The sequence below is a fragment of the Oncorhynchus kisutch genome, linkage group LG4 (assembly GCF_002021735.2).
Source record: "Oncorhynchus kisutch isolate 150728-3 linkage group LG4, Okis_V2, whole genome shotgun sequence".
In the NCBI taxonomy this organism is placed as follows: Eukaryota; Metazoa; Chordata; class Actinopteri; order Salmoniformes; family Salmonidae; genus Oncorhynchus; species Oncorhynchus kisutch.
The window spans coordinates 31,471,569-31,486,460 of record NC_034177.2 but is presented as its reverse complement, the minus strand read 5'-3'; the positions used below and the strand labels follow the sequence as shown (position 1 = coordinate 31,486,460).

Here is a 14,892-nt window from a genome sequence, read left to right as displayed (position 1 = left end):
GCCAAGTCTAGGTCCAAGAGGCTTCTAAACAGCTTCTACCCCCAAGCCATAAGACTCCTGAAATTCTAATCAAATGGCTACACAGACTATCTGCACCCCCCCCCCCCTTTATGCCGCTGTTACTCTATTATTATCTATGCATAGTCACTTTAATGACTCTACCTACATGTACATATTACCTCAATTACCTCGACTAACCGGTGCCCCCTGCACATGGACTCTGTACCGGTACCTCCTGTATATAGTCTCACTATTGTTATTTTACTGCTGCTCTTTAATTACTTGTTCCTTTTATTTCTTACTCTTATTTTTTAAACTGCATTGTTGGTTAGGGGATTGTAAGTAAGCATTTCACTGTAAGGTCTACACCTGTTCTATTCGGCGCATGTGACTAATACAATTTGATTTGATTGATTTGATTTGAACAGGGACAAACCGCTTTTTGTTGTTTTTCAAGCAAAGGTATTTTAAGGGAGTATGTGCGCACAGATGTTCACTTTCGCCGAGTCAAGTTCTGCTAGGAGCAAACCAAATCTATGTATGCAGACGCCTTTAGTACAGTCTAATGCCTTGATCAAACCGATAGGGTTTTTGCGCAAAATAGAACTCAGCATCATCTGGATATGTGTACAAAAAAAGTTCAACATTCACCTTCTGCTACCATTTCTGTCAAGTCGTCTGCGCATACAGTTTTACGCATACGTTCGAGAAATCCAACGTATTCACCACACAGAAGGCACTGCAACACAATGCTTCAAGGCAAACGCAACGTTGCATTTGAAATTAATGTACTTCTGGTGTACCAAATACAATGCACTATTGGTGTGATGGAGGCATAATGCAGGTTAGTGATACTGTGTCAGCTGTCCAGCAGAGGGCAGTGGACACTAACTCACCGTTCCAGGCCGTGGCTCAGGGACAGGGTGGTTGTAGGTGTACCACTGCTGGGTCTCCCGGTTGACCTCCCGGTAACGGCCGTTAAAGGCCTTCTCGACCTGTTCCATGGTGAAGGCACACACTGCTGAGCTGCCAGAGGCCCCTTTATACCTGGGAAAACACCACACAGCAGTGAGGCTGCATCACATTCCTCTTCCCCCAAGTCATCCTATTCTTTACTCTGACAGCAGTGCCGAACTAATATCAAATCAAATCAAATTTATTTATATAGCCCTTCGTACATCAGCTGATATCTCAAAGTGCTGTACAGAAACCCAGCCTAAAACCCCAAACAGCAAGCAATGCAGGTGGAGAAGCACGGTGGTATAAAGTAAGTGATCAATAATGTCTCCAATACACCATAGTCAAACAGAGGGAATGGAGGTGTGGCTGTTTGCCCATGACTGGGTCAATGATATTCTGCTATATACTGTATGGAAAATGTTATTGAGGAGATGAGTGTAATACCAACCAACCCAGACACAGAATATTTCATTACCCAAATCAATAGAAAATCCTACACACTCTCGCATATGTACTGTGTGTCTTAGTGACAAAGTGTTTCCTCACCACTGTGAAGTGAAGACCCCATAGAACACGGTGTTCTTCCAGTCTTCTGGGCGGGGCGTCAACACAAACATGTCCTGGATGATGTTGAAGGGGAAGCCATCGTCAGGCAGCGAACAGAGGAGCTGTGCTTTTAGGAAGGTGGTCCATTTCTTCTGCAGCACCCGCTCTCCTCCTTTGTCACCCTGTAATACAAATCAGAGCTTTGTTATAGTATATGGACCTGCAGTCACAGTAACCCAGTGTCCAGTAGAGGGCACAAGCATGTACGTTTAAACTGTAAACCCAGTAGTTGAAATGGTGAGAATGCATAATAATCTGATGTCATGGCAAACAACTTGCCTAAATATTATTATGGTTTACATTCTGCCTGGTATCCATGTTCAACACCTGTTGTATTCGGCACGTGACAAATACAGTTTGATTTGATATATGTCTGAAACATTATTCTCCCCAGTTGTTTACCTAGAAACGAGGCACTGTTTGAATTGGCATAAATGAGAACCAATATTGTAAAACCACCAGACTGAGTACAACGGATTGTGGCTATATAACACATCTCCCCTGGGGCAGTGGAGTTCTAGGTCAAGAAAACAATAAAAGACATCACAACTGGATGGAAGAAAAACACTGGGGCACTGGGGAGGCCAAATGCTTTTCAGTGAGAGAGAGAACACGACACTGCTCACACACAATGCCTCTCCACGGACACTACCACTCTGAACCTGTGCCTGTGGCACTACCCTGCCTGGTGGGCTGTGGTCATCTATGGGAGCATGATACTTGGTTGGCTTGAGAAGCTAAAAAAGTAGCACAACTTTTCCATTAAGAAATTATTAATTCACTTAGATCACTCCAACCTCGGCATGAAAGAGATTATTTGTGAGCCTTACAGCTATGAATGCTGTACCTATACAGATAGCTGGATGTACAGGGAATGTGTGGGGACATACAACTGAAAAAAGGAATATAATTGTCTGTTTACATTCACTTGAGTCTGTGGCTCAGAGTGCAGCAATTACTCCAATTCTTGTCTGGGACATAGATCTGAGGAGTATGAAAAGGCTGAGGGAGGAACGGTAAGTCATCTTCACAGAGCACTGTTCAGGGGACTAAAAAGAAACCAAAAGAAGTCTAGTCTACATAACCCAGAGCCCTGGAAGATGTGCCTTCATCTGAGTCCCCCTCTGCCCAACATTAATCAGAGGAAATGACATCAGTGAATGGTAAAGGGAAATGACACGTGACTAATGCTGAGTTTCAGAAGCAATTACTTGCTGTATTAACCCAACCAGATAATGAGCTACATGTATTCCCTGCTCTGCTCCCCTGGGTCTACCTAGTTATTATTAAAACCAGAGAGAGTGTGTACCTAAAGTCTCTCCTTCTGAATATTGGACAGAAAGTGCTCAATTCATTATCCCTTACATAAGCCTCCCTTTCCAACACGCAGGTACTCAGGGCCAGGTGGAATTTCCAGAGTTTCAGTAATACCAGCTTGTTGTGTTTTTCTGTTTTCTGCACAACTGTATACATCCACAATGCTCCACCCATCAAACGTTTTATTTTCAGTATTACTGTAATTCTGTATTTTTGACAATGACTTGTCTACAGTTTCACCAACACATATTGCACCATCCAAACCTTTACAAGGGGAATTCTCTAACAAAGACACTATAGTGGTGTGTATGGCGTGAGGATAAGAAAGACCAGGAGCTGTAGCTAAGATACTCTGTACTCGGAGTTCAAATCTCCCCTGTGATTGGCCTGCACACCACCATCCTGTGTTTCATTTTGGAGGAGAATCAAGGGTGTGTCCTGCAGTCTCATTCTAACAGTGGCAGACACACTGGTTACCATTTGACTGCCACTCTGTGTAAAGACATACACCTTCAGACAGTTACTGTAGAGAAGCCTTTCTGCTTGCAGTCTGCAGAGCCTGGGATGTATAGGCAGTCAAAATCCTATTACTAGAAGCTGTCTGCTGCCTGTTTGAAAAATATAAACAAGGAAAAATATCCCTCCATTGGAACTGCAATGTATGGGGCCTCTTAAAATGCAAAAGATGCCTGTCGCTGCTAAGTGTAGACGGCTTTAATGAGTTTAGCTCGTATGGCCGAGGTGGAAATTAAATTAAAAAGGCACGGAAGCAATTGAAAATGACTTGTGAGCTGGCCCCAAAGCAGAGCTCTATTTCACATCTCATCATGGTAAATATTTTCAAATTAAGTTTGATAATGGGCTTTGGTGGATTCATTCTGTTTGTTTGTTATATGCGGGAGGACAAGGTGCTGCCTGCAGGAGGACCAGGTGCTGCCTGCAGGAGGACAAGGTGCTGCCTGCAGGAGGACAAGGTGCTGCCTGCAGGAGGACAAGGTGCTGCCTGCAGGAGGACAAGGTGCTGCCTGCAGGAGGACAAGGTGCTGCCTGCAGGAGGACCAGGTGCTGCCTGCAGGAGGACCAGGTGCTGCCTGCAGGAGGACCAGGTGCTGCCTGCAGGAGGACCAGGTGCTGCCTGCAGGAGGACAAGGTGCTGCCTGCAGGAGGACAAGGTGCTGCCTGCAGGAGGACAAGGTGCTGCCTGCAGGAGGACAAGGTGCTGCCTGCAGGAGGACAAGGTGCTGCCTGCAGGAGGACAAGGTGCTGCCTGCAGGAGGACAAGGTGCTGCCTGCAGGAGGACTCAGTCACACAGCTCCTCCCTTCACTGTATGCACCTCACTCTGTCCACTCTGGCAGCACTGAAATGGTACTGCTGATCTCTTCAGAAAACAAAAAAAGAAAAGAAATGCAATATTACAAGATGCTTTCCCGGAAGATTGACTGCTGGAAATGCAAAGCCTGGGAGGAGGGGTGTTGCCCATAAAACTGTCAGCTAGTATTTCACACTGTATTTGGATTGGCCATACTACAGCTGGGATAAACAAGAGGCCATGACCATGCTGTCGAAGTGAGGGCAGATTCTCTAGTCACAGAGAATAGAAGAGGTTCATTAAATTATTGTGGAGAAGAAGTATCACTCAACAATAGACCGGTGGTATAATGATTGGAAACCATTCCTTTCAGGCTCAAATTCTGGAAACTGAAATAAAGTGTTCCGGCTGCTCGTAGTACACACTTGTCTGCAGGTATGTGCAGGAAAGAGGTGGAAAAGGAGAAGGCATTTTAGGTCTCCTGTGAATCCTAGCTGAACGCTAATATTTGCTGAAATGTGATAAGAGTAGAGGAGGAGGGCCCAAACAGGGGGAACTCGCAGGAGGAATGTTTTTATGTAACACGAACCCCTGTGTCCCTCCCACCCTGTGAAACCAACCACTTCCACCATTAAATCCCCCACCTCACAAACACATGCATACACCAAATAGAAGTGTACACACACACTTCTCCCACTCTGATAGAGTCCATTAAAGTGCATCTAGATCGGTGGGGTTGAGGAGAGCCTTGCTCAAGGGGAAAGACACTCTTTAGACAGGCCATCTCCGTTGAAGCGTCACTCACCTTACACACGCGAGCGATGCGTGACACAATGGTTTTGTCAAAAAAATCGAACTCTTTTCCTGCTTCGCTGAAGAAGAAGTAAATCTTATCGTCGTCGCCTACTGGGTTGCCTTTGGGCAGGCTCTCCTGGATGTAGGCAGAGCCCACAAAGGCTGGGTCTGGAACAACAACAAAGAAACCACAGGGTGAAATGTAAACCTAGAACTATGCATTCTAGTACACGGACATGCCTTTTACATCCACAAACGTCTTCTGGTGATTCAGTGATTTTGCAACAGGAACTACTGCATGTTGAAATTAACAAAATACCATGGAAACACCTATAGTTCTTTAAAGCTACGGTAATTTTCATTTATCATGTCCAGCCTGAGGTCTACAAAAATACTGATTGTATGTTTAGAGGGAAACTATTTATGCGTGTATGTTTACCTTATCATCTAGCTTCATATACAAACAGTAGACCATGACATGAAGCAGTTACCAGATAGCTTGCTGCCTGAAGATCTGAACTTACCTTGGAGCCAGTTCAAGGAGTTTTCTGTTTTCAGGGCAGCGCCTTGGCCCAGGCTCTTGTAAATGATAGGTTCATTTCCTTGGAAATTACTGACCGTACCAGCATACAGTTCTCCATCTATAATGTAAGGAACGATAAGATGAAGACAAAGAATATCTGGACCTAGAGAAGGAGCCTCTGTGCCTCTGTGTAACAAACCCTGGAGTCTAGAAGGGAAGAGTTGTCTGCTAGTATATTTACAGTATGGAAGACACTAAGGATGGTAAAATATACATTGCAGCTACTGTATATAAAATATTTGATAAATCAGTAATTAAGTATGTCTATTATTTGTATGCATATATTGACTTGTATACAGTATGTATTGTGTACACAGTCTTATGGAAGCCAAACATATTTCCCTGACAGTACATAAGTGACCCATATAGTGAACCTACCGGCCATGATGGCAGTGGACTTGTACTCAGGGTTGAAAGGGCAGCGGCTGCGTCCGTCCTCTGTCACTATCTCTCCAGTCTGGCTTCTCACCAGGGTGAAGTCAGCTGTGTTCTGGAGAGGACCCAGAGAGAAAGAGAGCCTTGAGGAGAAGTAGGGCTGTAATCTACACTGACAATTCCCACTGCCTGCTGGCCACTCTGTTCGCTACACAGGGCTGTAGCACAAATTCTGGGGCAGGAACCACTGTGTGGTCACAGTCGGTCACTTTGGGGTGGGTCAAACCACAGGGTGTGGTTTGATATGGGTGTCTCTTGTGTGTGTTTGCAGGTGGGAGGAGTTAGCCAAATCATTTAGCCAATTAGCTTCAGCGGCTGGTGTGCAACCGTGGGAAAATTGGTTTGACTTTGGATAGCCTATCTCTAGGGCTGTTTAGGGACCGTCAATAAATTACAGAATGTAAATGGGACAGTATGTTCATGTTGCACAACTTTTAGTTGTCTCATTAAATGCTTTCAATATTTGTAAATGAAAATGTATAGATGTTTTTAAGTTTTTAAGTTATTGACATTTGTAGCTATTGACCTTTTAAAATATTGTCCGATGTACATTGTGCAATTTACTGATGGCCCCTAACTAGCCCCATAGGGATATCGAATGTCAAACCAAACTGACAATGGGCATTACAATCGGCTGCAGCTGCGCTCCGAATGTATGATTATGTGGGTGCTGCCATCTGTGGGCAGGATTGAAATAAACCCAACCCAAATTGTTACGCTACCCTTAATTTTTTTCCATTATCTTGCAAATCTCACTTTTAAATGAGACTGACTTTATGACCAAATGTATCCTATTTTCACATTGTAGTACATTTTAATAAATATGTGGACTCATATTTATGCCACATATTCCATTTTCAAATGAGAAATAGCTTTTTAGGGGACGTCGCTGTTTAAGTAAATGTTATTATACAATTCCTTTTAAAAGCGATCTGGTGATGGGGAAGACGATGAGTGCTGCTTCCAGAAGGAATGGACATAACGTTGTATAATGTACTTTATATCTCTCTGTGTGGGCTGAGACTCAATGGTTGTGATAAGAGAGACACTCGGGAATCCTGGTTCACAACCTAAAGTTCAGCCAAGATACTTCCCCTCCTCCCTTAATGTCCCCCCCCCCCCCCCCATTTTGAAGTAGAACAAAGGGGAAAGGGACACACATTTGAGATGTTCTTTGACTGTCAATATTTTTTAATGGAAATGTCAATGTTATTCTGAATTGCCTCAGAGACTTGTCTGCTCCATCAGCAGAACACTTTTAAAGATGCACTTCCTCTCAAATCTGTGTTCCAAAACGTCTTCATACAACCCAGAGCCACACATGCTCACTAAACATCTGTAAGGGGTATAATTGGAATACACTGATTTCAGGTGAACAAAAATGCAGACTCCAGGGGGATAATCGCATGGAGAAGAAAATAGGTACCTTGATTGACATAGTTAAATACATGGCTAATTACACCTCTCTCCAACACACAGGCATGGTGGTTCTCTCTCCAACACACAGGCATGGTGGTTCTCTCTCCAACACACAGGCATGGTGGTTCTCTCTCCAACACACAGGCATGGTGGTTCTCTCTACAGCACACAGGCATGGTGGTTCTCTCTCCAACACACATGCATGGTGGTTCTCTCTACAGCACACAGGCATGGTGGTACTCCCTACAACACACAGGCATGGTGGTTCTCCCTCCAACACACAGGCATGGTGGTTCTCTCTCCAACACACAGGCATGGTGGTTCTCTCTACAACACACAGGCATGGTGGTTCTCTCTACATCACACAGGCATGGTGGTTCTCCCTAAAGCACACAGGCATGGTGGTTCTCTCTACAACACACAGGCATGGTGGTTCTCCCTACAACACACAGGCATGGTGGTTCTCTCTCCAACACACAGGCATGGTGGTTCTCTCTCCAACACACAGGCATGGTGGTTCTCTCTTACAACACACAGGCATGGTGGTTCTCTCTACAACACACAGGCATGGTGGTTCTCTCTTACAACACACAGGCATGGTGGTTCTCTCTACAGCACACAGGCACGGTGGTTCTCTCTACAACACACAGGCACGGTGGTTCTCTCTCCAACACACAGGCATGGTGGTTCTCTCTACAACAAACAGGCATGGTGGTTCTCTCTACAACACACAGGCATGGTGGTTCTCTCTACAACACACAGGCATGGTGGTTCTCTCTACATCACACAGGCATGGTGGTTCTCTCTACATCACACAGGCATGGTGGTTCTCTCTACAACACACAGGCATGGTGGTTCTCCCTGAAGCACACAGGCATGGTGGTTCTCCCTGAAACACACAGGCATGGTTGTTCTCCCTGAAGCACACAGGCATGGTGGTTCTCTATACAACACACAGGCATGGTGGTTCTCTCTACAACACACAGGCATGGTGGTTCTCTCTACAACACACAGGCATGGTGGTTCTCTACAACACACAGGCATGGTGGTTCTCCCTAAAGCACACAGGCATGGTGGTTCTCTCTACAACACACAGGCATGGTGGTTCTCTCTACAACACACAGGCATGGTGGTTCTCTCTACAACACACAGGCATGGTGGTTCTCTACAACACACAGGCATGGTGGTTCTCCCTAAAGCACACAGGCATGGTGGTTCTCCCTACAACACACAGGCATGGTGGTTCTCCCTACAACACACAGGCATGGTGGTTCTCCCTACAACACACAGGCATGGTGGTTCTCCCTACAACACACAGGCATGGTGGTTCTCCCTACAACAGAGGCATGGTGGTTCTCTCTACAACACACAGGCATGGTGGTTCTCTCTACAACACACAGGCATGGTGGTTCTCTCTACAACACACAGGCATGGTGGTTCTCTCTACAACACACAGGCATGGTGGTTCTCCCTACAACACACAGGCATGGTGGTTCTCTCTCCAACACACAGGCATGGTGGTTCTCTCTACAACACACAGGCATGGTGGTTCTCCCTACATCACACAGGCATGGTGGTTCTCTCTACAACACACAGGCATGGTGGTTCTCCCTACAACACACAGGCATGGTGGTTCTCTCTACAACACACAGGCATGGTGGTTCTCCCTACATCACACAGGCATGGTGATTATCCCTAAAGCACACAGGCATGGTGGTTCTCTACATCACACAGGCATGGTGGTTCTCTACTTCACACAGGCATGGTGGTTCTCTACTTCACACAGGCATGGTGGTTCTCCCTAAAGCACACAGGCATGGTGGTTCTCTACTTCACACAGGCATGGTGGTTCTCTCTACAACACACAGGCACGGTGGTTCTCTCTCCAACACACAGGCATGGTGGTTCTCTCTACAACACACAGGCATGGTGGTTCTCTCTACATCACACAGGCATGGTGGTTCTCCCTACATCACACAGGCATGGTGGTTCTCTCTACAACACACAGGCATGGTGGTTCTCCCTACAACACACAGGCATGGTGGTTCTCTCTACAACACACAGGCATGGTGGTTCTCCCTACATCACACAGGCATGGTGATTATCCCTAAAGCACACAGGCATGGTGGTTCTCTACATCACACAGGCATGGTGGTTCTCTACTTCACACAGGCATGGTGGTTCTCTACTTCACACAGGCATGGTGGTTCTCCCTAAAGTACACAGGCATGGTGGTTCTCTACTTCACACAGGCATGGTGGTTCTCTCTACAACACACAGGCACGGTGGTTTTCTCTATAGCACACATGCATGGTGGTTCTCTCTACATCACACAGGCATGGTGGTTCTCTCTACATCACACAGGTATGGTGGTTCTCTCTACAACGCACAGGCATGGTGGTTCTCTCTACAGCACACATGCATGGTGGTTCTCTCTACAACACACAGGCATGGTGGTTCTCTCTACATCACACAGGCATGGTGGTACTCTCTACAGCACACAGGCATGGTGGTTCTCCCTAAAGCACACAGGCATGGTGGTTCTCTACTTCACACAGGCATGGTGGTTCTCTCTACATCACACAGGCATGGTGGTTCTCCCTAAAGCACACAGGCATGGTGGTTCTCTACTTCACACAGGCATGGTGGTTCTCTACTTCACACAGGCCTGGTGGTTCTCCCTAAAGCACACAGGCATGGTGGTTCTCTACTTCACACAGGCATGGTGGTTCTCTACTTCACACAGGCATGGTGGTTCTCTACTTCACACAGGCATGGTGGTTCTCTACTTCACACAGGCATGGTGGTTCTCCCTAAAGCACACAGGCATGGTGGTTCTCTACTTCACACAGGCATGGTGGTTCTCTACTTCACACAGGCCTGGTGGTTCTCCCTAAAGCACACAGGCATGGTGGTTCTCTACTTCACACAGGCATGGTGGTTCTCTACTTCACACAGGCATGGTGGTTCTCTACTTCACACAGGCATGGTGGTTCTCCCTAAAGCACACAGGCATGGTGGTTCTCTACTTCACACAGGCATGGTGGTTCTCTACTTCACACAGGCATGGTGGTTCTCCCTAAAGCACACAGGCATGGTGGTTCTCTATACATCACACAGGCCTTGAGGAATTGTATGCCATAAGCTGCAGCTGAGTAAAAAATGTAACACTTACTATGTATGCACAGATTGGGCTGAAGGCGTAGGTTCCACACACGTATAGATGGGTACTGTTCACATGCAGTAAAATCTTGATGTAATTGAAGCAATCCGTCTGCATTAAAGGGACATGAGAGGAGAGAGCATCGTTAATATGATTCATATGTTCCCACAAACTATTCTGGAGGAAGAGTTACTCAGGCTGAATGGAGTAGCTCGTTAGGCGACCCTCCAAGCATATTCCCACATTACTTGGCCGGAATGAATTGCTTTCAAATAGCCTGGGAGGGCTGTTGGCAGCAGTGTGACAAACATCGGAGAGACTGTCTCACACAGAAAACAGATTAGAGTGTCTTCATCAAGATCCTGGTCTATGAGCCTCTGTACCACAACCAACCAATCAATAAACCATAAATGAATCATACAATATGGCCTTCTGATAATATACTTCCCACAGAATTGAAGTTTCACCACAATCACAGGGGATTGGTTAGATGGTAGACAATTTATCTGGCTGTAACAAAATCACTCAGGCCTCCACTGCTGAATGGATATGTACTTAAATTAGAGCTGCCACTGCCTCTGACTAAGTTAATTTTCAGTACTATAGCAAAAAAAAAACAAGCCTAAGGACTGGAATGGAAGTGTAAATATTGTCACTAGAGTTCCAGACATGTTGCGCAGTGTACTCACCTGTAGGTCTTTGCCTTTGAAACTGCACTCGTCTCTCTTCATTTTCGGGGTACTCCATGTAAGCTACAGGAGAGGAGAGTACAGGTGTCAGGCACATTACTAAGACACATCATAGAGCTGTAAAGAAAGTAGCTGCCGAGCACTGTCAAAAAGAGCAGTGCCCACAAGATGTCACACACACACACACACACACACACACACACACACACACACACACACACACACACACACACACACACACACACACACACACACACACAACAGTACTGTGATGATGTGTATCTGAGAGCAGAGAGGGTATTACATACCACCTCTAAAAATACAAATGTTTCAATATTCACACACAGACACACTCGTGCCCACTTACATTGCGTTGTAGTTTGACTCTGCTAATATCAGAGAGGTTGAGGGCGAAGAGCTCCTCTCGTGCTCCAACATAGAGCATGTTATCTTCCTTACTGAGGAGCAGAGACGTGTAATTGAAGACTCCATCCACAGAGAATCTCTTGGCTGATCTCTCCTTTGCATCTGGGGAGAGAGGAAAAACAGAAAGAGGAGTAGAAATATTAACCTTACTGCAGTGGGCTAAATCAGGGTCAAAGAATGTTTCTTGGTAATTCTTAAACAAACCTGCTATGAAACTCAAGTATACACCTCACACACATGGGGTTGGTTTAAAAAAAAGAAGACACCTGTACCATGTCAGATATAAATGCATTCAATGTTGGGTTTGCATACCAATATTACACTTTATAGACATCACAGAAGACTGAAATAACACCAAAACGTTTGACATAGAAACTAAAAAAAGAGTTTATTCATAATGAAATTATGAAAAATATTAATAACATTCTATTCATGAGGCCACTAGAGGGCAATTTGGTCATTTGACTGCAGGAAAGGACTACCGAACAGAATGTATTACTGCAATATGAGCCTGCAAAGAGCATTCAAAGAGCCTTCTGGGCAAGAATGGGCAAGAATTAAACATCAAAACTGCAGTGTGTGTGTGTGTGTGTGTGTGGTCACATAACATCATGAGCAGGATAAATACAGATGTTGTGTCTTAACCAGAGACACCAGCACACCATGTCATTACTGACGGTGTTCCTTCAGGCTGTATATCTGTTCCCATGACAACAACACTGTCTGGCCTAGCAGGCTGTCTCTCTCCATCGCTACAGGGGAGCTACAATAGAGATGGACAGAGCCTGCCCTCCTATATGTGTGTGTGTGTTCAGTTAACAGTATACATTAGCAGCCTCCAGTCTTATCACCCGCTCTCATCACCTCTGGAGTGGGCTGCAGAGAAAGAGAGCGAGAGCCGGCACCCAATCTGTCTCTCACCATCCTGACACCCCTTGAAAAGCCCTCACTCTGTCTGCAGCCTGTAGCCACGTGTCTTATCATTGACTCTCTCTCTAAGCCTTCAGCGTTGCTGTCAAAGCTTCACAATCAGCGCACTGTTGCAGAGTGGAAGTCTTTAGAGCTGGCCACGGTCAAACACTTTGTCTTTATGCAAGTCCCTCATTAGCAACATGGAGAACATTCTGTCATGCAAACAATGCCTACTAAGTGATTCTCAGAGGACATTACTGCCTTATGGATTATAAGCCAAATACTTCTAGGTAGTGTGTAGTTACCTCCCGGCCTGCTAACCCCACCACAGACGACAGAAGGTGTATAGAGAGGGTTCGCTTCCCCAGGGGAAACTACAGGCTAATAGCAGTGCATCAATGCCGCAACAGGAGGCTTTTTTACCACAAAATCATGCTGCAAAACAACAGGATCCTCTCTAGTCTACATAGCAAAAACCCAAGCCCACCAGGACTGCTCCCTCCCTGTCTGTGATTACAGGATGTAGTATGATTGGCGCTCTATGCTAGTGCCATTTACCCTCTCTCCTTCCTTCTCGCCTCTCCTCCATCGCCCCTCTCTCACCTCATTTCCTCTCCTCTCTTCTTCTCTCTCCCTTTAGCTCCTCTCCTCCCTTAGAACGTTGGGCAAATTTAACAGTGATTTACCCATGCTAAGACAAAGGCTGGAGCTTGAACCAAAACAAGGGGATAGAGGGATTTCCACAGAGGAGGGCATCTACACAGTTAGAGTTAGATCACCACTGTCATATTCTCTGACCACTGCTGAGGGAGAGATTCATTAAAAAAATTAGAAGCTCAAACTGTTTGGACATAGACCTGGAAAGTATGACAGAACTTTACAAGCTATCTCTGCAGTATATTGCAACTCCTCCCCCTTTGTGTGCTAGTGTTATTTATTCGAGGTACTCCTCGCTCTTTTGTTTGGGTTTCAACCCTGTGTTTTTGTTATGTGTTTGTTTGGTCTTCGTCCCCGTGCCTTATGGCACGCCATAATTTGGGCATCATTTTAAAAACTATTACGCATACCTGCGCCTGTCTCCCGAATCTCTTCATGCCAACGTGACAACAAGGATATGTGTGTCCAGAATACAATTATGTCCATGCATCAGATGGATTGCATTGATTAATTATTCATGGAGCATACTAAGATAATTGCTCATAAATCCAAGATAATAATCTGGACTGATCCAAGAAAATGACCCTATAAAATGTATCAACGATTTGAGCAATTCAACGCATTTCCAGGAAATGGTAACATATGGAGTGTGAGGCTTTTGGCAGAAGTGGAGCAGCTGCAAGGAGGGCTATAAAAAAACGCAAGTGAGTAAATATATTGTATAAAGATATAATAGAAGATATAATAAATATTGACAGAGTCTGTCGGCCTGAATGTACTGGTGCTGCTGTTAAGGATTTTGTTTAAAGGTGCTATTACAATGGCATAATTTAGGAGATAAATACAACATGATTGCTGATCTCAAAGGGACAAAATATGATTTGGAAATAAAATACAATTTCTAGCCCTGGGACAACAAACCCCAATAGTGAACTGGAAAAACTGTGGGTCAGTGTCTGTCTGTCGACTATCTCCCCCAGTCACCATACAGACAGACAGTCACCACAGTCTCTTTCAGACAGACTACAATCTATTGTTGTTAGAGCGTCCGAGGTTGACTCCCGGAGGCCATCCCATGACAACGCAGGCAGCCATGGAAACGCTGTGCTGTAGTCTACTCTGGGAAGAGAAGAGGTCTGGCCTGTTTAGTGTTTAGAGGAAGCAGAAGCATTCAAGAGCTGCTAGTGTCTTCTGGAGCTTGGGAGACAGGGGGATGTCTGCTGGAGCTAAAGAAGGCGAGGGTGTTGGGGAGGGCAGGTATGTGGGCACAGTGTAACAAATGAATAGTCACAACAAACTATATCACAACTAGCATGCCCTCACCTTGTTGAGCACACTCCCCCTCTCCCTACCCTGCATGGCATGTGACCCCGGCAAACCAGAGCTCCACAGTACTGGTCCACAGGGACAGGGACACAGGGATATCATTATTGAGTCCCACAATGTCAATGACGAACAGGGGAAATCAAGCTAATAGAGGCTGGGTTCAAATAACAATACACTTACGTTGGAGAGGAGACATGGCTAACAACCTAGCACGTGTGCAAAGGGAACTGCATTGACAGGTGTTGTTAAAATGATCACAACACTGGTTTCTGCTATCACTGTGGGGTTTGTCA

The 14,892-nt window shown here is 45.5% G+C and overlaps 1 protein-coding gene across 1 annotated transcript in view; it reads right to left on the bottom strand.

Moving 5' to 3' along the window:
- The window catches only part of sema4ba (sema domain, immunoglobulin domain (Ig), transmembrane domain (TM) and short cytoplasmic domain, (semaphorin) 4Ba), an 82,156-nt gene that overhangs the window by 10,412 nt on the left and 56,852 nt on the right, over positions 1–14,892 (bottom strand). The window contains exons 3-10 of the mRNA XM_020480779.2: positions 11,646–11,806; positions 11,279–11,341; positions 10,602–10,700; positions 5,951–6,062; positions 5,514–5,630; positions 5,000–5,157; positions 1,507–1,688; positions 897–1,047 (exon numbers count right to left, since the gene is read on the bottom strand). Coding sequence (XP_020336368.1) covers positions 897–1,047; positions 1,507–1,688; positions 5,000–5,157; positions 5,514–5,630; positions 5,951–6,062; positions 10,602–10,700; positions 11,279–11,341; positions 11,646–11,806 — 1,043 coding nt within the window. The remainder of the gene's footprint in view (positions 1–896; positions 1,048–1,506; positions 1,689–4,999; positions 5,158–5,513; positions 5,631–5,950; positions 6,063–10,601; positions 10,701–11,278; positions 11,342–11,645; positions 11,807–14,892) is intronic.